The sequence below is a fragment of the Podarcis bocagei genome (genome assembly GCF_964188305.1).
Source record: "Podarcis bocagei genome assembly, chromosome: 7".
In the NCBI taxonomy this organism is placed as follows: domain Eukaryota; kingdom Metazoa; phylum Chordata; class Lepidosauria; order Squamata; family Lacertidae; genus Podarcis; species Podarcis bocagei.
In genome coordinates this window covers 36377734-36402806 of record NC_138132.1, presented here as the reverse complement: position 1 = coordinate 36402806, position 25073 = coordinate 36377734, and the positions used below count along the sequence as shown (strand labels likewise).

General features: G+C 48.5%; 2 protein-coding genes across 5 annotated transcripts; both read left to right on the top strand.

Moving 5' to 3' along the window:
* The first annotated feature begins 1113 nt into the window (after window positions 1-1113).
* MEAF6 (MYST/Esa1 associated factor 6) lies at window positions 1114-11818 on the top strand. 4 transcript variants are annotated; one of them, XR_014010473.1, is made up of 9 exons: window positions 1114-1367; window positions 1591-1706; window positions 2620-2707; window positions 3383-3428; window positions 4666-4855; window positions 9598-9627; window positions 9803-9861; window positions 10394-10427; window positions 11147-11818. XR_014010473.1 is itself a non-coding variant. In XM_081203728.1 (8 exons), exons 1-8 carry the CDS (start codon window positions 1263-1265, stop codon window positions 11153-11155), a joined length of 618 nt encoding a protein of 205 aa, XP_081059854.1. In that variant the 5' UTR covers window positions 1114-1262; the 3' UTR covers window positions 11156-11818. The 4 variants fall into 4 exon arrangements, 2 of the variants coding, with proteins under 2 accessions (XP_081059854.1, XP_081059855.1); XM_081203728.1 differs by lacking the exon at window positions 9803-9861; XR_014010474.1 differs by lacking the exon at window positions 9598-9627 and having other exon boundaries at window positions 1120-1367.
* Window positions 11819-19278: 7460 nt separating this feature from the next.
* LOC308592341 (uncharacterized protein) lies at window positions 19279-24804 on the top strand. The gene is made up of 6 exons (XM_081203730.1): window positions 19279-19598; window positions 20832-20888; window positions 21717-21816; window positions 22812-22993; window positions 24099-24213; window positions 24423-24804. Exons 1-6 carry the CDS (start codon window positions 19452-19454, stop codon window positions 24437-24439), a joined length of 618 nt encoding a protein of 205 aa, XP_081059856.1. The 5' UTR covers window positions 19279-19451; the 3' UTR covers window positions 24440-24804.
* The last annotated feature ends 269 nt before the right edge of the window (window positions 24805-25073 follow it).

The window sequence follows — 25073 nt, the reverse complement described above, 5'->3', positions numbered from 1 at the left end:
TGACACATACAGCCCCAATTTTTAAAAAGGAAGAGCAGCAAAGAATGGACTTAACCAATCCATGAAAGAACATATTAGACAACCTGGTCTGAGATGGGCAGGTGAATGTGTTCTGTGGCTCTGCCCATGTACATTCAACTGAATGACCCACTTTATAATGCCAAACCCAACTGTGTGGACTCCCTAAGGAGATCACAATTGCTGTCAGCTTAGCAATTATTTCACTTACTGTGTTGTCCTAATGCGTTCTCAGTTTCCGGCTTACAGTTTGTCTGGGGTGTACAAACCATGAGCTTAGGTTTGAATGATCTGCTACTGGCACAGAGGAGATAAAAGACAGCCAGTGTGATACAGTGATTAGAGTGCCGGTTTACAGCCTGGGAGACCAGGATTTGAATCCCCACTCAGCTATGAAGCTCACTGGGTGAACTGGGGCCAGTCACTGCCTCTCAGCCTAACCTACTTCACCAGTTTGCTGTGAGAACAAAAATAGAAGGGCACCCATGTGCACCGCCTTGAACTCCTTGGAGGAAAAGGGATATAAGGTCACACATCACTCACTCCCAAAGACAGAGGGGCCTCTGCCACCTGGTTCAGGCCTGGTTCGAAATATAATTGCTTTCTGCTTCATAACAAATATTTGCTTCATCTTGCACCCATTGCCCCGTTGAAGGAATCCCAGGAACTTCTCCTGGCCTGTTGACATTCCCTAAATATATTTGAACGGAGGCGATAGTGCAACTCTTCTCCACCCCCTCTTCTGCTGAGTAACGTCAGAAAGGCAGAGGCTTGGGAGCCCAACTGTGAGTTGGCTTCCTGGCGGGGTGAGAGACCTCCCCAGGTGGAAAGGCGGCGGGAATCCGTGGGCCTGTGTCCGTCGGCTCCTCGACCCTTCCCAGCCCACTGATCGGCTGGGATTGGGACCGGCGGGCGCTTCTAGATCCAAGAGGGAAGCGCGAGCGGAGCCTTCCGGTCCCTCCATCCTTCCTGCTGCTGCTTATCGAGAGCGGCTCGGCGGAGTGGAAGCCCCGCCGAAAGGGAGGGAGCTGGCAGGGCGGGGACTGCCGCCTGCGGGCCGACCAACCGCCGCTTGGCTGCCTCCGCCTCCGCGCAAGGGCTGGCCCGACGGCGGGGAAGGAGGAGGCTCCAGCCTCTGCTGCTCCCAGCGGCTCCGCCCGGCATCGCGCTCCCGCTCGCCTGCCTGGGTCGGGCCTTCCTCTCGCCTCTCCTCCTGCCGCTCGCTCTCCTCCTTCTCGCGGGCGATGGCGGCGCTCCACGGGGCGGCCACCAAGGCCGGCGCCCCGCCGCAGATCCCGGACACCCGTCGCGAGCTGGCCGAGCTGGTCAAGCGCAAGCAGGAGCTGGCCGTGAGTAGGAACCCCCCGACGCCGAGGGAGGGGAGGGGTGGGGCGGGCTAGGCCTGGGCGAAGATGATGATGCCCTTGGCCGGGGCAGTGTGGGCGCGCTCGCGGGGAGGGATGCCTTCTCTGCCCCTGCTCCTCCAAAAGCCCCCACCCACCGCGAGGCTCCCCTGCCGCCCCTCCCCACCGCGCGCTCGATGTTTCCTCTCTCCCTTCTGCCCTTTTGCAGGAGACGCTGGCCAACCTGGAGCGGCAGATCTACGCCTTCGAGGGCAGCTACCTAGAAGATACCCAGATGTACGGCAACATCATCCGAGGCTGGGACCGCTACCTGACCAACCAGAAGTGAGTGGAGGGCGGGGTGCAAAACGGAAAGCCGCCCTCAAAGAGGACTGGCGTCATGGGTAGCAACAGGAGACCTCTAGCAAAAGCGCTTTGCAACTGCGCCAGGTCCACCCTGCTCTAAGTGATAAACCCTATAGCTCTCCTCTGGGGGGTGTCCCATGGCCTTGACTGCTGCGGGTGACTCCCTGCTGCCCCCCTTCCACTTTGAGCTACTCCTTCCTTCTCCTCCCCCCACCCTCCACCTCCTGCCTCACCAGTGCTCCTTCCCCGATTTGGGGCAGGGGCTACAGCCACCTCTCTGGGGGTCACCCACTGGGCCTGGGCCTTAATCTGTTGTCATACAGCAGCCACAGTTTATTCTAGAGTCCAGAAGGCGGCCTGCAAAAGGGCACTCCCTCCCACTTCTTCTTGAGAAGAGAGGGGTGGTTTCCCCGTTTGAGGTGGTGGTTGTGGGGAGATGCTATTTCACAGGTCTGTCCTTGACTTACACCAGCCAATAGGAAGGCTGCTGGATCAGGCCAGTGACCCTTTTAGTCCAGCATCCTGTTCTCACAGTGGCCAACTAGATGCCCCAAGGGGAAACTCACAAGCAGGACCTAAGGTCAAGAGCCCCCTCGTCTCCTGTAGTTTCTAGCAACTGGCATTCAGTAGTATTTACCTCCTCCGACCATGGAGGCAGAGCATAACCATTCTGGCTAGTAGCTGTGGATAGCCTTCTCCATGAATTGGCCTAATCCTCTTCCAAAGCCGTCTTGGTTGGTACCCAGCACTGCTTCCTGCAGGAGCAAGTTCCATAGTTTAACAATGTGCTGTGTAGCTGTCCTAAATATTCAGTTGAAGGTCCACAAATTCTAGTGTTTAGAGTCAGGGAGAAAAACTTGTTTCTATCTATTTTCTCCTCTCTTGCTTCCAGAAACTCCAACAGCAAGAATGACCGACGGAACCGCAAGTTCAAAGAAGCCGAGCGCCTTTTCAGCAAGTCATCAGTCACATCAGCTGCTGTGAGTGCAACCTGGGGATGAGGCCTGTGTTGTTTCTCTGAGGCCTCCCCCTCCTATGTCCTTTCTTCCACCCAAACACGTGGAACGCATATTGCATGATTTCCAGTAACAGGTACTCAGAAGCATTGCTGCCTCCAACTTTTGGTCCTCCTCTAGGTAGTCTCCCTGTATCCTCCCCTATTGACAGAAAGAAGTCACTGAACTGATCCCTCAACTTCTCTAGACATCTTTCAGGTTGAGCAAACTGTGTTTATTTGTTATTTTGAAAGCATTGGAGTTATTCCTGTCCAGTTTTGGCCAGCCCTCTCGCACAACACACACCATTTGGGTCCTCCCAGTCTCCTTCCTTCCCACCTTGTCTTATTCAGGTGTAGTTTGTTCTTTGTCCTCCGAGCACTGAGGGAGGACCAATGCCAGCCCTCCTGGGGCAGAGGAAGCTTTGTCCCATCACTAGATGCCTGAGATCCTGTCAAGGGAGATACTGCCAGAGCATAGAAAGTAGGGCAAGTACTTGGAGTGGGGTGGGATTTGCAACCTGTGCCTGTCCTATGGCCCAATCTCGGAAGTCCAGCCAAATGTGGCACCTCTTTGAGTGGCCTGAGAAGGAGGCGATGGGGTGGAGTCTCCCAGAAGTTCCCACAATCCTCCTCAATCTGGTCTCTTTTGGTTTCCTAGGCGGTCAGCGCACTGGCAGGAGTTCAGGACCAGCTCATTGAAAAACGTAAGTTGGCCTTCCTTCCTGCTGAGCCCCCTTCCCTCTTGTGAACTTGTCTCCACACTGCTCACTTCACAGATGCTGTGAAATCCAACTCAGAAGGTGCAGAGTTGGACTGTCCTGCTTCTGGAAGAGAGCAGGATTGAATGCCAAAAGCTCCCTGCACGTGGAAAACTTTTTTTAAAAATTAAATATTTTATTGAAGTTCTGTAAATAAAAAAACCAATACAATAAAAACAATAGAAATATCAAAAAAAGTGCAGTATATCTAGGTGAGACCCAATATTAGACTGGCAGAATACTTAAGACCATTAGGAAAGCTGAATTTCATATTGTGCTGCGGAGAGAGAGTCCTGTGTGCTTGTTATATATAATATAACACCAAACAGAGTAAAAATTTTCAGAGCCCTCCAAGCTTTTGCCACCAAGTAATTTAGGGGTTATTTTTTCAGCTAATGCTAAACTTCACATATTTTTATACCAAAGCAGAAGTCACAAGTCCTGCAAGGTTCTCCGTGAGAGCTGAAAACTTTGAGTTGCTCTTCCCACAGATTTAGTAAATAAAGCTGCAGTGAAGTTGTGTTGGGATATTTGAGGATTTTGGTCATTTCTTGACCAATTGTCCAGCATTTGAATGCCTGTGGGTGGAGGAACCACAGGTGGAGGAAGGTGCTTTCCCCACATCCCCACTAACAGTTCTGGCATCACATGGGCAATTTGCACTGGTACGTTGTGCCATCTGCATAGGATTTCCATGGAACACTCCCTCATGTAAGCCGAGGCTGGTTTATATAATTTGGATGACCATAGCACATAGAATCTATTGTCGGCATGTGCAGGTCTTTCTTCTGTGTAAGTATAAGGCCTAATAAAACAGACCAGTGAGAATATCTACTAATTCGGCACATTTGGCTGACACTAGGCCTTTCATGTGGAAAGCTCCTTCTCCATCAAGGAGAAGGGCAACCCTTGCATCACCCAAATCAGCCCATGTTTCTCACTTATTTACCCTTCCATCCTGCTCTGAGTTTTCTGAGATAAGAATAGGTTAGAAATATAATGGTGTTTTTTTTAAAGAAGATTACAGTAAATTGATAATTGATTCAGGTGTGGGTGCAAAAAGTGCATTTCCCCCCTGCTGTGGGGGCTTCCTTCCTGACCCCTGGGGGCTGGCCTTCTGGCCAGAGCCAATGAGAGCAGCTATTTCTCTGAGCTCTGAGGCGTGCCTGAATTTCTCCTTCAGGGGAGCCTGGCAGCGGGACGGAGAGCGACACCTCCCCAGACTTCCACAACCAGGAGAACGAACCGAGCCAAGAAGAAGCGGAAGAGCTGGATGGCTCCGTCCAAGGGGTGAAGCCCCAGAAGGCAGCATCCTCCACTTCAGGCAGCCACCACAGTAGCCACAAAAAACGGAAGAACAAAAATCGACACAGGTGAGGTGGGCGAGGGCTAAGTGTGTGGGCTGAGCTGGAGTTGGGGGGTTTAGAGGGCACCTTCTCTTGAAGGGCAAATACCCTGCCAGAGGATTTCCCCCACTGGCTTGGCACATATTTTGGTCTTGGAATCATAGAATTGTAGAGTTGGAAGGTACCCCCAAAGGGCATCTAGTCCAGCCCCCTGTGACACAGAAATCGCAGCTAAAGAACCCTTGCGGGATGGCTGTCCAACCTCTGGTTAAAAACCTCCCGTGAAGGAGAGTCTCGCCCTACCAAATCTTTCTTTTGAGGTGGGTGTTGAAGAGGACTCTTGGTGGCACAGAGCAGGGCTGGGGGGCTGGATTTTTGGGCCACGTGGACAGGTGGGCAGGGGGAGTGCAGTGCAGCAGTTAGAGCAGTGCTTCCCAAACTTTTTCAGGCCACCGTTGCCTTGGTTCCATAACCTCATCCCCAGTGCCCCCTACTCTGTAAAAAGCATTATTCAGAATAGTGGTTTGCATGACCCATTAAGGTAGATAATAACACACTAGAATTCAAAACAGTAACAGTTAATTGCACATTTATTCAAAATCCAGTTAACGCTATTTAGCTTAATTATTTCAAGAAAACTGATGAACTTGATACGTTGATACCAGCTTTTCGAAGTCTGAGAGTTATTTACACCTCTAGCGGCCACCCCCTGCCACCCCTTTGCCTCTTAGTGCCCCCCTAAGGAATCACACTAGTGTTGGACTAAGATCTGGGAGACCAGAGTTCAAATCCCCACTCAGCCATGAAGTTCCCACTGGGTGACCTTGGGGGCTCTTGTCACTGTTCCCAGGCTAACCTACCTCACAGGGTTCTTGTGAGGATAAGATGTGCAGAGGGAGAACCAACCAATGCCACCTTGAATTCCCTGGATGGAAGGAGGTGGGGTAGGACTGTTGTGCATAAATAAAAATACATGTCAGGTCATAGGATATCCAAGGTGTGATTGCAAAGGAAGAGGAAGCAGGAGAAGGTGCCTTCCTGACTCTTCCTTTACAGGCAAAATCCTGCCCCTTTCCTGTTACTGTGCGGGGCAATAGAAAAAGATGTTCCGTTAAAAAGCAGCCCATTTTGCCCGTAAAGGAAGAGTCGGGGGTGAGAGCACTTAGAGGGGGCTCCAGCTTGAGGTCTCAAGCCATGCCTTGAATTTCCTTACGCCTGATTCACCTATCAGGGCTGAGAAAGGTAGGCGTGGTTTATTTTTTTTGTTTTGTTTGGAGCATTTGGGTCCCGCACTTCAGCCCCAAAGACTCCCAGAGCAGCTTAGACTAGTGGCCAAAATTGTGGAAACCTTTTGGAAAAGGTGTATTTCCGAGGTTTGATGGCTCATAACACCGCTTTTTTTTGGAGTAATACCATAAAATTATATATCAATGGGGAGATAATTTAATGAAGAATGCAACACTTACCTGTATTCTGTAAAAAGTTATACCCAAATAACCAGAACAGAGAAGCACAACTTCCTTAGGCTGATATGCAGTAGCGTTCCTTCATTTGAATGTAGCCAATGAGCATGAGTGTTTAGAGAGCCAATCAGGTGTCGTCTTGTTTTGGCAATGATCCAATCAGGTCACAGTAGGATTCAGCTGTTGATGTTACGTACTGGAGCTGAGAGGAGGACATTGGTCAGTGTGTTAGATGATTGCTATCAAGTTGGTTGGTGTTTTTTTTTTGTTCTTTCATTTAGTGAGCTTGTAAAACGTAATAAAATTAAACAAATGGCGCAAAGAGTTGACTGGTAACCCAGAAAGCGATGTAAAATAGTACTATTAAGTGAACAAGGCTACAGTTATGAAGAAATTAGAAGAAAAATTGGTGGAAACTTAACTAAAGGTGGCATTTCTAAATTTTTGAAGAGCTATAAGGAGACTCAGTCACTACAAAATCAGACTGGTAAAGGCAGGAAAAGGTGCATAACAGCAAGTAATGACAGAAGAATTGAGAGACTTGTGGCTACGTGGCAGAAAAATAATCTGGGTGTATACAAGATGACATGGCGCAATGTAATGTGAAGTTGAGTGCAAGGACTGTTTGGCGCAGACTGCAGGAATATGTTCTAAATGCTAGAATTCCAAGGAAAAAGCCACGGTTATTTCTCAAACAAAGGCTGAAAAGATTAAACTGGGCTAAAACCCAACTGGACAGCAGAACAGTGGGACAGTGTTGTTTGGAGTGATGAGACCAAAATCTCCTTGCGTGAGGAGAAAAATCAGAGAAGATTTACATCCTACTTGCATTACACCTACCATGAAACACCCAGTTAGTGTTATGATCTGGGATTGTATGACAGCAAAAGCTGTGGGCAGAATTTGCATCATTAATGGGAATGTAAATGCCCCAAAATACATAAATGAAATACTTGAGCCCGAACTGAAGCGTTCCACACGTGATCTTTACATAGACAATGAAGCATTTATAGAAATATTTATTTAATATTTAAACAGGATTTAGCTCCATGTCATGTTGCTGCTGTTTGCAAAAGGTGGTTTCAAGATAATCATATTCCACTGCTGGAATGGCCTGGGAATAGCCCAGACCTTAACCCAATCAAAAACCTATGGAGCCAACTAAAGAAACTTGTTAGTCAGAAGCAACCCAGCAATAAAACCCAATTAATAGAGGCAATAATTCAATCTTGGTTTCACATTATTACAGCTGCAGAACTAAAAAACTTGGTTCATTCCAAGGGAAGGCATCGTAATGCCGTAATTAAAGCTAAAGTTTACCCAACTAAGTATTAACTGACATGGTGAGAATTCTTACATATCTCATTTTTTCTATGTGTTTCACGTTTCTTCTTTATGACTGCTGTTGTAATAAATAATCCTTCATAAAAGTTACTACATTACATTCTTCATTAAATGATCTTTACATTGATATAGAATTTTATGGTATTACTCCAAAAAAGAAGTGGTGTTATGAGCCATCAAACCTCGGAAATACACTTTTCCCAAAATGTTTCCACAATTTTGGCCACTAGAGTATATATGATCAAGACAAGACAATCCCTAACTGCAGGCTTACAGTCTATTAAAAACAAACAAACCATGAAACACAAGGGAAACGGAACAGGGAGGGAAGAGGAAAATGAAAACCAAAACTCGGACACCAATTTCTGCACAGCTGTTCCTATATTGACCAGCTGGCACAGTTCAGGAGCAGGAGGTGCCTGATGGAGCTAGGCCTCTAGCAAAGCTGATGAAATGAGCCTTTCTGGTACCCATCTCTCCCACAGAGGCAGCCTGGGGTGAATGGCTGCCTGCAGGTGACGGTTGAGGGCAGAGGAGGCCCGATGGGGCTGGCCTGTCCCAGCAGAGCCAATCATTCTCTGCTTCTCAGCTCTCCCACTGCTGGAACGGCACCCGAAACAGCGTGGTGCATCACTTGGTGGACCAAAAGTTCCCCACCAGTAATGTAGAGGGAGGTAGCTTTATTTTAGTAAATTTTGATTCTTCATTCCAAGGAGCTCAGGGTGACAATTATGGTTCTTTCTTATCCTCTCAGCAGCTCTTGGGAGTAGGTTAGGCATGGTTCACCCGGTGACTCACTGTTTGGAGCCGGGCATTTGATTCACCACTGCTCCATGCTGACCCTCTTGAGCAAACCCATTTATGGGTTGCAGGGGGGGAAAGAAGCCGCCCCAGGGATGCAGTTCAGGTCCACAGCAAGGGATGCTCCTAAATTAGTGGGGGTTTGCTAAGGGCCCATCTTCAAATAGGAAAGAGGCCTCCGTTGAGCAGATGACAGATGGAAAATGCAGGTGAAATGTCACCTCTAACTTCAGCATGTTATGGCTATTGGCATAGCCCCATCTGGGTCCAGGCTGCTCTGTAAGAGTGAGAGGGCAGGGACCTGCCCCACAGGGGTTGCAATTTAGGAAAGTGCAAAAGGTAGTGGTGGGAGAGGGGGACGAGGGATGGAAAATGGGAGTCTGCCACAGTTTCACATCCTAGGTAGGCATTCAGAATATCTGGCAGCTGGGTAGAATCAAAGATTTACAGAGTTGATAGAGCTGGACAGGATTCCAACCCTCTGCAGTGTAGGAGTTGCAGCTCAGGAATCCCTGACAGATGATGACCCTTAAACAAACACCACTTATGTTGTGGGGCGCTTCAGGCTTTCCCTTCCTCCTGGGTTCTCCGGACCGGGAGTCTCATAGCCATGCTGTGTTTGATTGGTCTGCTGAAAATCCCAATCCCCCCAAGAATCCAGACCGGGGTTTGTGAGTGAGGCTGGCATGTGCGTGAATGTCTGGGACCGAATCCGTTCTGGTGCTGCTTATTCCTGCCTTTGCTCTCCCAACTTCCCGTGTCAGCTCCCTCCCACCCACTGCTACTCTGCCCTTAAGAGCTGCCTTTGCCCCCCTCCCCATCATCCTTCTTCCTCCTCCTCACCTGCCTGTTCCCTCCCCCTGCAGCTCTTCTCCCCTTGAGCCCCATAAGAATGCTCCACAGAGCTTGTAGGGTGGGAGGTGGAATCTGTGGGGTGCCAGGCTGAGAGGCTGGGAGTGGGGCGGGGGGGGGGAGAGAGGGAGGGATTTTAAAGGCCAGTGCTTGGTCATCAGATGCCCTATTCTGACGTTTGGATCATCGCCACTGGCTCTGTTTTTATTTTTGAATAAACTTGCTAGGGTGGCTAATCGACTAATTAATTTTAATTCCTTAGTATATTAATGTCTGTTGCTTTCTTCCTTTCAAATGCTGCCCCCTCAGCCCGTCTGGCATGTTTGATTATGACTTTGAGTAAGTTTGACTTGACTTAGTTCTTGTGCTGTGTTTATAGTCCGTAGACCTTTCTCCACACCAACCGCCCCTCCCCTGCTTTCATCTCTTCCCTCCCCCCCCCATCCCCCACTCCTCCCTCCCGCCATGCCTGGTCAAAGCTATTCTAACCCATAGTTTATCTGTTTAATTGTAGGTATGTATATTAGGTTAGGCTGGCAAGTTTTTTAAAATACAGACAAAAGCGCATTGGAGGTAACTTTTTATTTAATAACCTTGGCAATATTCAATCAGCTTCCTTCTTCCGCTTCCTTTACATCATTTTAAAAAGCAGATAAACTTCTGTTGGGGTTTTGAAAACTTGATTTTTCTTGCTTTGCTTTTCTGAAGCCAATGGCCCATGTTGGACTTGGCATTTTTCCCACCCCGCTGCAGAGAAACACGAGGCCTTTGATTTGGCTGGGGTAGCCAAATCCTCTTTCAATCTGACATCCGCTCTCTCCTCAAAAGAGCTGCACTCTTTAACCTGCTAACATAGCGCATGACATGTTAACTCAGTCTATGGATGCTGGCTAACTCTCTAATTCATTTTCCTTCTGATTGTGTGGGTAGAAAACTGCATTTCTGTGCAGGGTTGGGGTATGTTGTTGGGGTGGGGGCAGATTCTGCTTTGGCCTGGCTGAATTGGCAACTGGGGACAAATTAACCACATTCTGTGGCTTGGTTTTTGGATCTGACTTTTCCCTAAATCTCATCTGAAAGCTCCTTTCTCTTTCCTTCCTTGCAGGATTGATCTCAAATTGAACAAAAAGCCCCGAGCTGTAAGTATCATCCTCTGACCTTGGAATGCCCTTCTCCACCCCCTACCTTCAATCCCCTGCCCTCCCTCTTCACCCAGTTCTTCTTTCAATGGCAGAATTCTGGGATGGGGAGGGTGGATTAGGAGTTAAGACAAATCCCATCTTTTCACTAAAGGGTGAATCCTTCCTCTACTCGTCCTCCACTTAATGAATAGAGGGCAATGTGTCTAAGTGGTTAAGCTTCAAGATGTTTTTCTTCACACAGCTAAATAGAATTAAATTATGGAACTCTCTTCAGCAGGAGGCAGGGGTGGCCACCAACTTGGGTGGCTTTAAAAGATTAGACAAATTCATGGAAAGGGTTGTCCTAGCCGTGATGGCTGCACTGTGCCTCCACATTGGAGGCAGTAATCCTTCTGAATCCCAGTTGCTGGAAACCGTAGAGGGGAGACTGCTTTTATGCTTGGGTCCTGCTTGCTGGTTTCCCACTGCAACATCTGGTTGGCCGTTGTGGAAAGAGGATGCTGGACTAGTTGGCCTGAACCAGCAGGCAGTTACGTTCTCATGTTTTCACCAAAGGCAGTGTTTACATCCACCTTTCTCTCTGGCATTGCCCCTGCTGAGCTAAATCTTCCTCCCTCTCCCCACACTGAATGCAAAGAGTGGGGTGGGATTCTGAAGCAGCAGTTTGTGGGAGCAGCTGTCCTGATGCCCTGCCACCTTATTCTTTCCTGCCACAGGATTACTAGATGCCTCCAAGCTGAATCTTCCAAGAGCCTGTCTGCCTTCCGCCCCAAATCCCAGCCCTCACCAGGAGACTGAATAAGCACAAGGCCAGCTCTTTCCCATCCCAGACTGCCCAGGTCTCCTGGCTCAGCTCAGCTCAGATGATGTTGATGGGGACAATCTGTGACAGCAGCAGCAGCAGCTGCTCCTTCTTTGCTTCCTTCCTTCTCAGCTGTTCGGCGACAGACGCCCACCTTGGATTGGCCAGCCTCACTGCTGCTGTTTCATCATGTGTAAAATAACCATCAGGAAATGCTCTTGTTGATGTTTCCTTCTGTTTCTTCTGGTTGATTATAACCCATTTTTTGGTCTCATGATGTTGCTTTTTTAAAAAACAACAACAACAACAAACCTTGATATTTAAATTACAACTTTTTTTAAAAAAAGAAAGAAAAGAAATGGTCCAGCTGTGCTGCCCCCTTGTCTATGTAGGTCCTCTTCCCTCTTGTTGGAGCCTGACTGTGGTGATGCTGGGGGAACTACTTCAAAGAGGCAGCGGGTTGGAGCAGGAAGGTGACTATTTAATTCTCCTGATGCTTGAGAGGGATGAAGGCGGTGGGGGCAGAGTCTCTCTCTTTTTAAAAAACACTTCTGTCTTTTGTTTGTAAATAAAGCCATCAAACTTCCATCTCACTGAGCTTGTTTCTGAGCAGGGGGGGGGGGACCTAGCTGGCCAGCCAGCCTGGGTCAGGGCCAGATCCTGCTGGTGGTGGTCTGCAAGGCACCATTGCATCAAGACAGGGAAGCCCTTTTGCAGCCAAGAGCTCTGGGGAGAGGCAAGCAGGTCCTAGCAGGAGCACCTGGGCAAGTGCTGGGGAGGGGGGCTTGGGAGGGAGCTCTCTGATGTCTGTGCTGGCGAGTTTTGTCGGCTCACCTGATTGTGGCCGTTCATGGATCCAGCCTGAAGCACTTGGGAGAGGCCTTCTGAGACGTGGGGACGCCAGGTGGTCGTGGGATTTGGCACCTTCTTGTTAGCAGGGAGCAAAGGAACCAGAGACATGGATTTCCAAAACAAGCACCTGAAAATCACCCAGTTCTGCTTTCATCATTTGGGCTGTTCCAGTTTTGCACTCTGTTGTCACACCTCCCTGAATTTCAAGGATTCAAAATTACAGGAATGGTGGAGAAATCTCTGTGACCGAAGATGCAGGAGCATCACCTGGGCAGGTGTGTGAAATGTGTGCAACCACCTTCATGGACAAGTCTGCTGTTCGCCTCCCCTCTGGCCCATCCCCTTTTCTCACCACTCCTCCCCCTGCCAATCAGCATTTAAACAAAGGCAACTCAGACAGAGGAATCCAGCTGCTAGGAAGTAACCAGCCAAGAGTACCTTCAGCCTAGATGTTAAAAGTCAGACCCTACAACCAAACCTCCCACCAACACCAAGATAAATCACAAGTCACCTCCACTTGCCACATTGGAACCCCTTTAGCATTTAAACTTACATTGCAGTAAAGGTGGCAAGAAACAGATAGGTAGCCGTGTTGGTCTGCCATCGTCAAAATAAAAAAATTCCTTCCAGTAGCACCTTAAAGACCAACTAAGTTAGTTCTGTTCAGTTTCGGTTTCAGTTTCTGTTAATTGGTTCTCGTGGGAAACTTGCAGATTCTAGCTTCACCAATTAACTCAAGCTGGTGTCAATTTACTCTTGGCAGAAAGCCCAGGTCTGCTTGACCTAGAAACTACTCACTCTGATTGGTTAACGAGCAGCACTCAACTCTGTTATCTAGGGATTGCTAGCACAGTTTGATGTGAGGTGTGTTAGGAGTTAGAAGTGCTGTGTATGGTTATGAGAGAGAGAAAGAAAGATAGGATTTATTTGCTTTGTTTTGTATGCAGAAACTCTGCTGGTTTTATTTTTCCTTTTAATAAATCCTGTAAATAGTTATTCTGAGTCTAGCTGACTAGTCATCATCGCCGCAACTAGCTTCTTCGCTGTGCAGGAAAACTCTGCTACGTTTGGGCTAAAGCCAATAGGGCTATGCCTGACACTCCAAAGTTCCATGAGGTTATGGGCATTGTGCTGCCAGCCTGAGTTGCGGTGGTGTCAGCATCAACGGCGTTGGTTCCAGTAGTTCCAGAAGTTGTTGTTCCTGGCTGGTTCCTGACCGTGGTGAGCTGGTGACGCAGCGGACTCAAGGACAACAGCTGCAGCGTGTGAGTGCTGGGTGCTGTGGTTCCTGTTTTCTCTCTCGGTGGTCGTGAGTAGCTGGTTCCGGGTTCCAGGGACATCGCTCTCAAGATGGCCTCACAACCAGTTCAGATGGCCTTTGAGCGTCTGAATGACTCCAATTACTTGCTGTGGTCGGAACGCATGCAGGCAGTGCTGCAGAGGGATCGTCTCTGGCAAGTGGTGAGTAAGTTTCCTACGAAGCCTGATGATGAAGACCTCGATAAAGACCAAAGAGCAAGGGCCACAATTGTCTTGGGGCTGGAAGATTCCCAGTTGCCGTATGTGAGGGGAATCAAGACAGCTAGAGGTGTGTGGCAAGCACTTAAAGAACTCCATGTGCGTGAGACAGCGGTTTCCAAGCTGTTCATTCGCAAGGCATTGTACAAGGCAATGTTACAGCCTGGGGTTACAATGCAGGAACACCTACACAGTTTACAGTTAAAGTTTTCTGCGCTACAGGAAAGAGACTGTGCATTAGACCAGCAGGAGAAGGTGGCTATTATTTTGAGTTCTCTCCCGGAAAGCTGGGACAATTTAGTTTTGTCTCTAGAAGGCATACAGGAGCATGATTTATCAGTCAGTTACGTTACTGGGCGTTTGATTGAAGAATGGCAGAAGAGGCAAGAAAGGTCGTTGGCTGCAGAGGCTTCTACTGGTGGGCGGTTTGGAAGGAGTTCTCATGCCGTGCCAGAGGTGAAGCAAAAGCAGCGTACTGGTGAGGAGTCAGCGTTTGCTGTTAGGCGTTGTTTCCGATGTGGGTCTTCAGCGCATCTAAAACGACAATGTCCGGAGTTGGTCAAGTCTCAGTTGCCGGTGCAGGAGCAGAGACGAGATCAGCAGCAGCAGCAGCGTAAAAAGAAATTCTTCAAACGAAAACAGTCGGCTCAGCTGGTGACCGGCGAGGTCAAGATTGCTGATGAGAAACAAGCGGTCTGGGTGGTCGATTCGGGAGCGTCTCGCCACATCGTGAATTCAGATGAATTGTTTGTTTCCAAGAACTCAGCACAGCGCAGCCAGGTGGCTCTAGCAGACGGAAGTACATCCGAAGTGATTTCGGGGGGTGCAGTTTTTGTTCCTTGTCTTCGTGAATGCCTGCAAAATGTACTTTGTGTGCCTTCATTAAGGAGCAATCTGATGTCTGTAGATTGTTTGCTAAAAGCTGGGTTTAAAGTGCATTTTGAAGGAGACAGTTGCATTATTAAGAAGGCTGGTGAGATTTTAGGCACTGCTAAGTCAGAGGGAGGCTTGTTTTGGCTTAAAGCAGGATCTCAAGTTGCAGCAGTAGTCAGTAAATCTCAGCCTGCAGTGAATAACAAAGCTATACATGACCACTGTGTGCACTTATTGCATAGGAAAATGGGGCATGCTTGCTGGAAAAGTGTACTAAAAATGTCTGAATTGGCTGATGGGGGTAATTTAAAGAGTTGTAACAAGTACCTTGATTGTAATGTGTGTAAAAAGGTTAAAACCCACAGAGTCTCTTACCCCAGAAGTGACAGAGTTAGTGAGTCACCGCTACAGCTGGTTCACATGGATGTAATTGGTCCATTTGCTGTAAGCAGGGGTGGATCGCGTTTTTCACTAACAATTGTGGATGACGCCACGCGTTATTCTTGGGTTTTTCCCATGAAGAATAAGGGTGACGTGTTCACTAAGTTTAAAGGCTGGGTGGCATCTGTGGAAAGATTTCTGTCCATTAAACTCAAAAGGATTCAGACGGACAGAGGTGGCGAATTTATGTCAAATGCCTTTAAAGATTGGTTACAAAAGCGTGGCATTGGGCATAGAAAAACGAACGTTTTTTCCCCAGAGGAGAATGGCGTTGCAGAGCGAAAAAACAGATCTTTACAAGATATGATGTTTGCCATGCTTGATGATGCTGATTTACCCATGTCTTATTGGGGGGAGAGCATGCTCACCGCGTGTTATCTCCAAAATAGGCTCTTTCACCAAACAATAGGTACAACCCCATACTTTAAATTGTTTCAGAAAAAACCTAAAATTGACCATTTGCATGTGTTTGGATCAAAAGCCTGGGTATTAATTCCGAAACAAATGAGAAAGAAGGGAGATCCTAAGACCAAACAGTTAGTGTTTGTGGGTTACCAGGAGCTGGGAAAAGGTTTCCGCTTTGCTGAAGGGACAAATGGCATTGTGATCTCCAGGAATGCCAGTTTTTGTGAACATAGTGGCTGGGAGAGACTACATGCCAATACTGAGGTTTGGTTTGAACCTTCCCAGGAGCTCCATGACTCTGAAAGTAGACACAGAGAATCAGAGTCTGAGGGGGAGGAAAGTTCAGACAAGAGCTCTCAAGAAAGTGGAAGACCAGTTGCTAAGCAACAAAAGAGAGGTCGTAGTTCTGAGGAGGAAAGTGGGTCAGAAGAAAAATTTTCTCCCAGAAGATCTAAAAGACAAAACAAAGGAGTGCCTCCAGTGCGTTTTTCCCCAGATACTGCAAATGTGTTTAGTGTAAGTGCAGAACCCAAGAGTTTTCAGGAGGTGTTAAAGTTACCAAAAGAGGAGGCAGAGCGCTGGAAACAGGCAATGGAGGAAGAGATGTCCTCTCTGAATGAGCACAAGGTTTTTACACCAGTAGCAGCGCCTGAGGGGGCAAAGATTGTAGGCTGCAGGTGGGTGTACAAACTTAAACCTCTGGTGACAGGAGAGTACAAATACAAAGCTCGTTTAGTTGCTCAAGGATATTCTCAGAGGCCTGGAAAAGATTATGATGAGACTTTTTCCCCTACTGCTAAGGGGGACAGTGTAAGGCTGATTCTAACGCTTGGAGCAAAGAGAAAACTCCTGTTAAACCATTTTGATATCCAGACTGCATATTTGCATGCATCAATATCAGAAGACCTGTATCTAGCCGAACCGCCTGGTTATGAGACAGGTTCCAATAGAGTGTTGAAATTAAACAAAGCTCTATACGGTCTCAAACAGGCTGCAAGATCTTGGAACAGATGTTTCCATGAGGCCTTAGTGTCATTTGGTTTCAAGCAGAGTACAGCTGACAATTGTGTTTATGTACGTGGTACAGGCAGTGATCAAGAGTTTTGTCTGATTTATGTAGATGATGTATTGTATGCCTGTAAAACAGATAAACAAACTAAAAGGTTTGCCAAGCAATTGTCCAGTAAGTTCAAAGTGAAAGACTTAGGCCCGGTTAGGACATATCTAGGGTTGGAAGTGTGCTGGGCCCAAGATGGCAGCTGCCTAATTAGTCAGCAGAACAAAGTTAAACAACTACTGACTACATACAGGATGCAGGATTGCAAAGGGGCAGTGGTGCCTATGGATCCAGGTTTCATAAAAACACTTCACATAGATGAGAGTCCTGAATTTGAACATCCTGATGTATATCACTCTGTAATTGGAAGTTTATTGTATATAGCACAGTGGTCCAGACCTGATATTAGCTATGCAGTAGGCATATTAAGTAGATTAGTCTCAAAACCCACACTAAATGCCTGGAAAGGGGTAAAACAAGTTCTGAGGTATCTCAAACAGACAATTGGCTATATGTTACAATTAAATTCTTCAGAGGATGAAATGTTGAGTTGCTACTGTGATAGTGACTGGGGAAATTTGCCAGATAGAAAATCTGTCACAGGACTAGTCATAATGGTCGGTGGAGCTTTAATCAGCTGGCGGTCACGCAAGCAAGACGTTGTAAGTGTGTCATCAACGGAATCAGAGTACGCCGCATTGAGTGAATTGTGCAACGAGGTGATTTATTTCAAGCATTTGATGGCAGATTTAAATGTAAATTGTGGAGAACCGGTACAAGTTTACATTGATAATCAAGCTTGTATAACCTTAAGTAAAACAGAGGGTTTCAAATCGCGTTCCAAACATATCTCTGTAAAATACCAAAATGTACGTTGCTGTGTACAAGACAATGTAATCACCTGTACTTATGTGTCAAGTGAAGAAAATGTAGCAGATGTGTTAACTAAACCATTGGCAAAGATAAAGAACAAGCGTATGTGCAAGGGTTTAGGTTTGCTGGAAAAATAATCTCCTACATAGGTGTATTTGGAGTTAATTGTTCAGCAGAATCTGTGAGGGGGTGTTCAGTTTCGGTTTCAGTTTCTGTTAATTGGTTCTCGTGGGAAACTTGCAGATTCTAGCTTCACCAATTAACTCAAGCTGGTGTCAATTTACTCTTGGCAGAAAGCCCAGGTCTGCTTGACCTAGAAACTACTCACTCTGATTGGTTAACGAGCAGCACTCAACTCTGTTATCTAGGGATTGCTAGCACAGTTTGATGTGAGGTGTGTTAGGAGTTAGAAGTGCTGTGTATGGTTATGAGAGAGAGAAAGAAAGATAGGATTTATTTGCTTTGTTTTGTATGCAGAAACTCTGCTGGTTTTATTTTTCCTTTTAATAAATCCTGTAAATAGTTATTCTGAGTCTAGCTGACTAGTCATCATCGCCGCAACTAGCTTCTTCGCTGTGCAGGAAAACTCTGCTACGTTTGGGCTAAAGCCAATAGGGCTATGCCTGACACTCCAAAGTTCCATGAAGTTCTTGGTATGAGCTTTCGTGTGCATGCACACTTCTTCAGATACGTATCAAAGCTGTTTACAAAAATAAAAACTACCACCCACTTTGGGAACTACTGTATTAAACCTTTTAAATATTGACCCTGGGTGAGTTGTTGCTTGTCTCTACAAGGAAGTGGAGGCATCTTCACATTGGGACAAGGGTGGGGAGACTTCACTCCCTCCACCCCCGCAAACTGGCAAACCTCCTTGTGTGGCTCCTTGTAGAGTGACTGTGTTTGGGATTTGCAATGGGGAGGTATGAACCTGGCTCTTGGCAAGTAATGAGTCTACCTCTCCTTGAGGTCAGGCATCTGCACCAAAGAGAACTAATATCTGTGAGCCTCCCTCATGAAGGCTTCCTTTGCAGAGATGCCCAAGGGAGATTTGCTCCCCTCTGAGGGGACTTCTGTGCCCCTTAAAGGTAAAGGGACCCCTGACCATTAGGTCCAGTCATGGCTGACTCTGGGGTTGCGGTGCTCATCTCGCTTTATTGGCCGAGGGAGCCAGCATACAGCTTCCGGGTCATGTGGCCAGCATGACTAAGCCGCTTCTGGCGAACCAGAGCAGCGCACAGAAACGCCGTTTACCTTCCCGCTGGAGCGGTACCTATTTATCTACTTGCACTTTGACATGCTTTCGAACTGCTAGGTTGGCAGGAGCAGGGACCGAGCAACGGGAGCTCACCCCGTCGCAGGGATTCGAACCACCGACCTTCTGATTGGCAAGTCCTAGGCTCTGTGGTTTAACCCACAGTGCCACCCACGTTCCTCTGTGCCCCTTAGGAGCTTGCAAATTGTGCAGAGCTCCAGTCTGCATTAGCAGCAAGAACTGCTTCCATCTTGGAGCCCCAGGCAGTGTCTGTGTGGCTTGTGGGAGGTCTCTTAGCCAGCCACTGGCCAGCCCTGCTTAGCTTTCAGCAAGCGAGTGGCTCTGTGGGCCTTCAGGTGTGGCTGGGACCTGAGGTTTGGGAGCCTGGTAACCTGTTCCCAGAGCACCAGCAATGCCTGGAAATGAGAGGCAAGGAGAGGCGAGATTAAGACCTAATGAAAGGGCTAATCCCCCTTCCTCTCTTGCACTGATCCTCTTGGGTCAGGCAGGCGCTTATCCCTCCCAAGGCAGCATCCCAGAGGGGAAGCCACAATACCAGTCTCTGTCTTGGGCACCTGGTTTTGTTTGCAGCAGTGGAGCGAGAGCAGGTGAAGATGGCACTCTGCTGGGTGGGATGGGTCAAGGCAGGCATCCTGGGGGCAGGAGGCAAATTCTGCACAACATGCCTCTGTGTGTGTGTGTGTGTGTGTGTGTGTGTGTGTGTGTGTGTGTCTCTGTGTGTGTGTCTGTCTGTCTGTCTGTCTCTCTCTCTCTCTCTGTGTGTGTGTGTGTGTGTGTGTGTGAGAGAGAGAGAGAGAGAGAGAGAGAGAGAGAGAGAGAGAGAGAGAGAGAGAGATATGCAATGTCATCCATGACAAATATCAGGAAAGAAGATGTGATGTAGTCATTAGCTGATCCTGGGCACTTCCTGCCTTTTTGGTGTTTATGAGACCCATTTTCTCTTCTTTCTTCTGCAGAGGCGCCATGGTGCCCCACAAGAGGCTGCTCCACCCCAGAGCTGGCTTCAAGTTGCTTTTGGCGCTGGTGCCAAAAGCCCTGGATGGGCTTCTTCTCCTGTGGCGAGCCGTGTGGGTTAGTATATGTGGAGTAGTGTAGGATTTCCATTAGCAGACTGGGAGTAGTCCTGTGACTGGGTGAAACAACACCAGCTCATGTTTTCCCCTCTGGGATCAGTCAGCCAAAGGGGAGGAGCCTTTCAGATCACTGAGTTTTGCCTTTGCACGAACGGACCTTGCTGAACTTTTGCGGTGGGGTAGGCAGGGGTGAAATGGCACCATTTAGGCACCCGCTACACCCCCATCTCTGCCAGTGTTGTGGGCTTGCAACTGACCCCTTGATGCAATATGGACAGGGTTTGTTGTTGTTTTTCAAGAAGAAACAACATTCCAGTTAGTGATGGCTTTTCCAGAGTAACATTTGGCTCTCAAAATCGTTTGGTGGGGAAGGAGTTCATACAGGTGAGTACATACATTTCACTTTTAAATTTTGAAAAGTTTGCATGTTGGTTAGCAGACCCTCCCTATTTTCCAAGGACAGTCCTGGATTTACAGAAGCCATCCCGGTTTCTGATTTGAATGTCCCACTTTCCCTTAGGATTTCTCTATTTTCATCAAAGAAATGTTGGAGGGTATGGGTTAGAGTGAATTGGGGGAGGTTCTGTGGGGTTTGTGTGTGGGTTTTAAACTCCTTTGTTAATTGTGTCTTGTTTTTTAAACTCTACTTCCTACTCCTTATTTATTTGTTTCATAAAACCGATCTATTGCTTGATTGTAAAAAAACAACAACCCTCAAAGTGGTTTACAAAGAGAATACAGCAATAAATTTATCAGAAAAACAACTTTAAAACAACACAAAACATTCAAAAGATAAAACCAATAAAACAGATTAAAACCCACATCAGCTTTCTAAGCATCTGCATAGGCTTGTCTAAACAAAAATGTTTTTAGCAGGTGCCGGAAAAGAGTGCAATGAAGGCCTCTGCCTGATATCAATAGGCAGGGAGTTCCAGAGTGTAGATGCCGCAGGCTGTGAGCTTCCTTTCTGACATTCCTCAAATGTGGAAGCAACAGCATCCCAGAGGGTGGCAAGCAGAGGGGTGGAGAAAGGCAGCCATGCTGCACATTGTGGTTCAGAGGTTTGCAGTTCACCAAACTGCAATGCCCTGGATTCTTTTGGGGAAGCCCTGGCAGATATAATGCTGTAAATGTGAGGCAGATTGGTAGGACAAGTAATGCACCCTCAGGTGAGAAATGGGGTGGATGGGATTTCCTTGCCTTTCTAACTTCTCTCTTTCCACCTCCACAGGTTATCTTGTTCTGTTACAAGCTCTGCTGGGAAGCTGCCTTTGATCTTGTGCAGGAGGTAACAGCCCTGAATCTTGCAAGTAACCCCCCCACCCCAATGCCACCTCTATCCAAGCTAAAAACACACCTCAGCCTTCGGGGTGTCAGAGTGTTATAAAGGCTGGGGGTCTAAAATACTGTTATACGCAACCCCAGTCTCCAAATCGTGAGAGCATCCTGGGGTTCCAGGAGCTTACCCAGGGTTCGGTTTTCTTGGAATGAAGGTCAGAGAAGACTGTGGTGTCTTTAGGGTACATAGTTTTATTTACACATATATACAATCTGAGGATGAAGATGGAGGGGCTCACAACGTCAACACCCCAACAGATCTTGCTTCTCCATTAGTCACAGCTTTGGATCCAGCACAGAGGGAGCATGTCTCTGTGTCTCCAGCTTCCAGCTCGCTCTGGCTGCTGTTCTCCTACCCAGCAGCTAGGACTGGTGGTGGATGTAAGCCAGTGGCGTAGCGTGGGTTGTCAGCACCCGGGGCAAGGCAAGTAATTTGCGCCCCCTAACCCTAACCCCCAGATGTTGCACCCGGTGCGGCCGGCCCTCCCTGCACCCCCCACGCTACGCCACTGATGTAAGCCCCCCGCATTAACCCAGTGGGAACCATCACTCAGCTGTACCTTTTGCTACCTGGCTCATTCTTTTGGGATGCTGATGAGGACACTTAAGTGGCCAGCTAAGCTCATTGTCTTAACTTGTCTGACTAGTTTAGCAAACTCTAACTAACCATCACTGGGTACAGGACCCCAAGAATTGGAAGGGACTAGACTGACCCCCCCCCTCCAAATCCACAACAAAACCTTGAGTTTCATGTTCTCACCCTCTGTTGCTGTCTTAGGCTTGTTCGTCAATGACTTCATGGCTGGAGGACATCGGTGAAGCCCACCAAGGAGATGGGCTCCTCTCCTCACCAACAACCCCTGAGCCCCAAGAGGCAGGTTTGTAGACTTACGATGGGCATGTTGGGGGGGGGCGAAGGGAGCGAGATGAAGGGGTTACATCTTCTCATACAAGGACTGGCCTTCCATCCTGCTCTCTGTGCAAAGGAGCCCATCTAATCCAGCATCTCGTTCTCACAGTGGCCAAATAGATACCTGTGGGAAGCCCACAAGCAGGATCCTGCCCACCTGTGATTCCAGGGCATTCTGCCTCTGACAGTGAAGGTGGAACTCAGCCATTGCGGCTAGTAGCCTTTGGTAGCTTTATCCTCCACAAATTTGTCCATCCAAGTGGGTAGCCATCACTGCCTTCAAGAGTGTGTGCCATAGTTTGGTGGGGAAAGTGCTGCCGTTGCACTCAAGGCCTGCTTTCGGTTTTCCCTTTGGGGCATGAGGTTGGTTGGCCACAGTGAAAACAGGAGGCTGGACTAGATGGGACTCCTTTGGCCTGATCCAGCTGCTGCAGGCCTCTCCTTAGTTTTTTTTAATGATTCCTAAATCGAACTTCCATGGACAGAATCATGGAATGGTGGTGAGCAAGAGTGAGAGTTGGCCATTGCTCTCACATCTTGCTTGTGGGCTTCCCTTTGGGGACATCTGGTTGGCTACTGTGAGGACAGGATGCTGGGCTAGATGGTCCCCCATATGGCCAGATCCAATGTTATCTCCTTCCATTCCACCCCATTAGTCCATGGAAACCAGCTTTGTCCACCTTAGGAGCAAATGGCTCTCCAGGGTCTCAGGCTGAGAGAAGGGTATTTCCCCCCTACAGTTTGGGATTGTGTTAGCAGAAGATGCCAGGGACTGAGGTTGGGACCTTCTGCAAAGACTCTGTTGCCACCAACCTCTGGGTTTTTTGTCTGAGGGTTGCCTGAAGTTCACAGGCAGAGGCAGTTGGGGCAAGGTATCTAACATCCTGTGTCACAGGGGGTTGAACTAGAGATGAGCCTTTGATCCCTCCCTACTCTACGACTCTATGATCTTGGTGTTTCCAGGTGCTGAGAAGCTGGGGAAGATGGTGCAGATGCTCCAGGAGTCCAGCAGCGCCATGCTGGGGCAGCTGGTGAGTCTGGAGGCCGAGGTGCAGCACATCAGCCAGGAGCTGCGAACTGAGAAGCTCCTGTGGAGCAGCCGCTACCTGGAGCTGCTCAGGGAGCAGCAAGAACTGCTTGTGCAGGTGGGCCTGGAGTGGAAACCCCCCTTTCCCAGGAGTCACTTCCCCTAGGCTCCTCTTCAGCTGGAAAGATGGTAGGGCAGGGGTGGGGGGCACATCTGTACCCCGCCCCCAAAGCTGTCAGGACTTGCAGCTCTTGCCATTCTTCCTGGCTGTTCTGGGGCTGATGGGAATTGGAGTCTCAGTGGAATGGGCTACCTGGGAAGGTGATGGACTCTCCTTCATTGTGGGTGGATGGACAGGGATTCTTTAGCTGTGATATCTGGAGTACAGTGGGTTGGACTAGATGACCCCTGAGGTTCCTTCCAACTCTAGAGTTCTATGATTCTATATCTGGAGGGCCACTCCTAATGGAAGGGCCTCCACGTACCTGTGCCCCAAGACAAGGGTTTATTTTTGCAATTTTTATTTTGCAAACCCCAAGGGCTAAGGCCATCCCGAACTGAGGACAGGCTGGAGAATGCCAGCAGGAAGGTCCTCTGGGAAAGCCCCACCAAAGGGAGAGAATGGGAGCTGCGTTCAAGCTATGCTAATGGGCAGCAGAACTTCATACTGGTCCCCCCACCCTACAGATGATCTCTTGTTGAAATTCATATCCCACCCTTCTTCCTCTGCCACAACCCTGAGTCCAGTCTCCCACCTCTCAGTCTACCCTGCCTCTGCTAGGTGTCCATCTATGGCAACAGAAGTGACACTCGCTCAACCGGCAGCAGCCAGCCCAGCCCCTCCCCAGCTGGCTGATCTCTCCTTCACCTCCCTTGTGGTTGCTTCATGGCTTTGCTGTGGGAGATGCAGGCCGTTCCTGAGCAGAACAGGCTGCACAACAGAGCATCAATGTCATCCAAGCCAATGTGGTGTAGCATTAAGAGTGTAGGACCAAGACCTGGGTTCGTATCACCACTTAGCCGTGAAGCTCACTGGGTGACCTTGTGGGCCAGTCACTGCCTCTCAGCCTCCACCTACCCCACAGGGTAGTTGTGAGGCTAAAATGGAGGGAGTGGGCGAAGAACCGCCTAGGCCACCTTGAGGTCCTTGAAGGAAAAAAGTGATATATAAATGCAACAAGTAAGATAATAAATGAATGAATCAAGCCCTCTGTTTGGTGCAGTTCCAAAGGCAGGACCAGACTCTGTGGCTGCAGGACATGGAAGGGAAGAGCGATGCCCAAGAGGCCCTGGGATGCTACACAGGGGCTGGTGGCCAGAGGACACAGGCTGCAGCAGGCAAGTGAGCCCAAAGGACAGGGGATCACAAGCTGGTGATGGAAGGGGAAGCTATAAGGTGGCAGAGGAGGAGAACTTGCAGGGTAGCGAGATGCTGGAGGGGTGGTGGAAGAAGGCAAGAAGCTGGTTTCTCCCAAATGGGCTTTGCTGCTGTGAGTTTCAGCCTGCAATATGTTTCACCACCTGTATATTGTTCTGCTTCCTTTCAGAGCTTCCCTCTCCCTAGTCTTACAGACTAGGAACAGAAGGCGGCTGAAAACAAGAGAGGCATGCTCAAAGTTGCACAAAGAGCCCCTTGTGGAAGGATAACTGGAACCCACGTCTCTGTTCCTAGCCCCCTGGATTGCACAAGCTCACTGATAAAATAAACAGGATTAAATAATCTAGGGGTTGCTATATTTCAAAAAGTGAAAATCTGGACACAAAAGTTGTTGAGCTTTTGAGCAGGTGCCGGAAAAGAGTGCAATGAAGGCCTCTGCCTGATGTCAATAGGCAGGGAATTCCAGAGTGTAGACGCCGCAGGTTGTGAGCTTCCTTTCTGACATTCCTCAAATGTGGAAGCAACAGCGTCCCAGAGGGTGGCAAGGAGAGGGGTGGAGAAAGGCAGCCATCCTGTGCATTGTGGTTCAGACAGTCCAGAGACACTGGACACTGTTTCCGATGGCCAGATCCCAGCGATGTCCGGGAAATTCCGGATGTATGGCAACCCTAAATAATCCCAAAGCCAGAACCTTTGTGACAAGGGGGCCTCTGGGCTATACTGGGTTGCCTTCAGGTGGCTGGGGGTGTGGTGGTCAGATAACTCCATACCCTCCCAAAATTTCTCCAATGAAATTAGGGACATACTAAGGAAAGTGGGA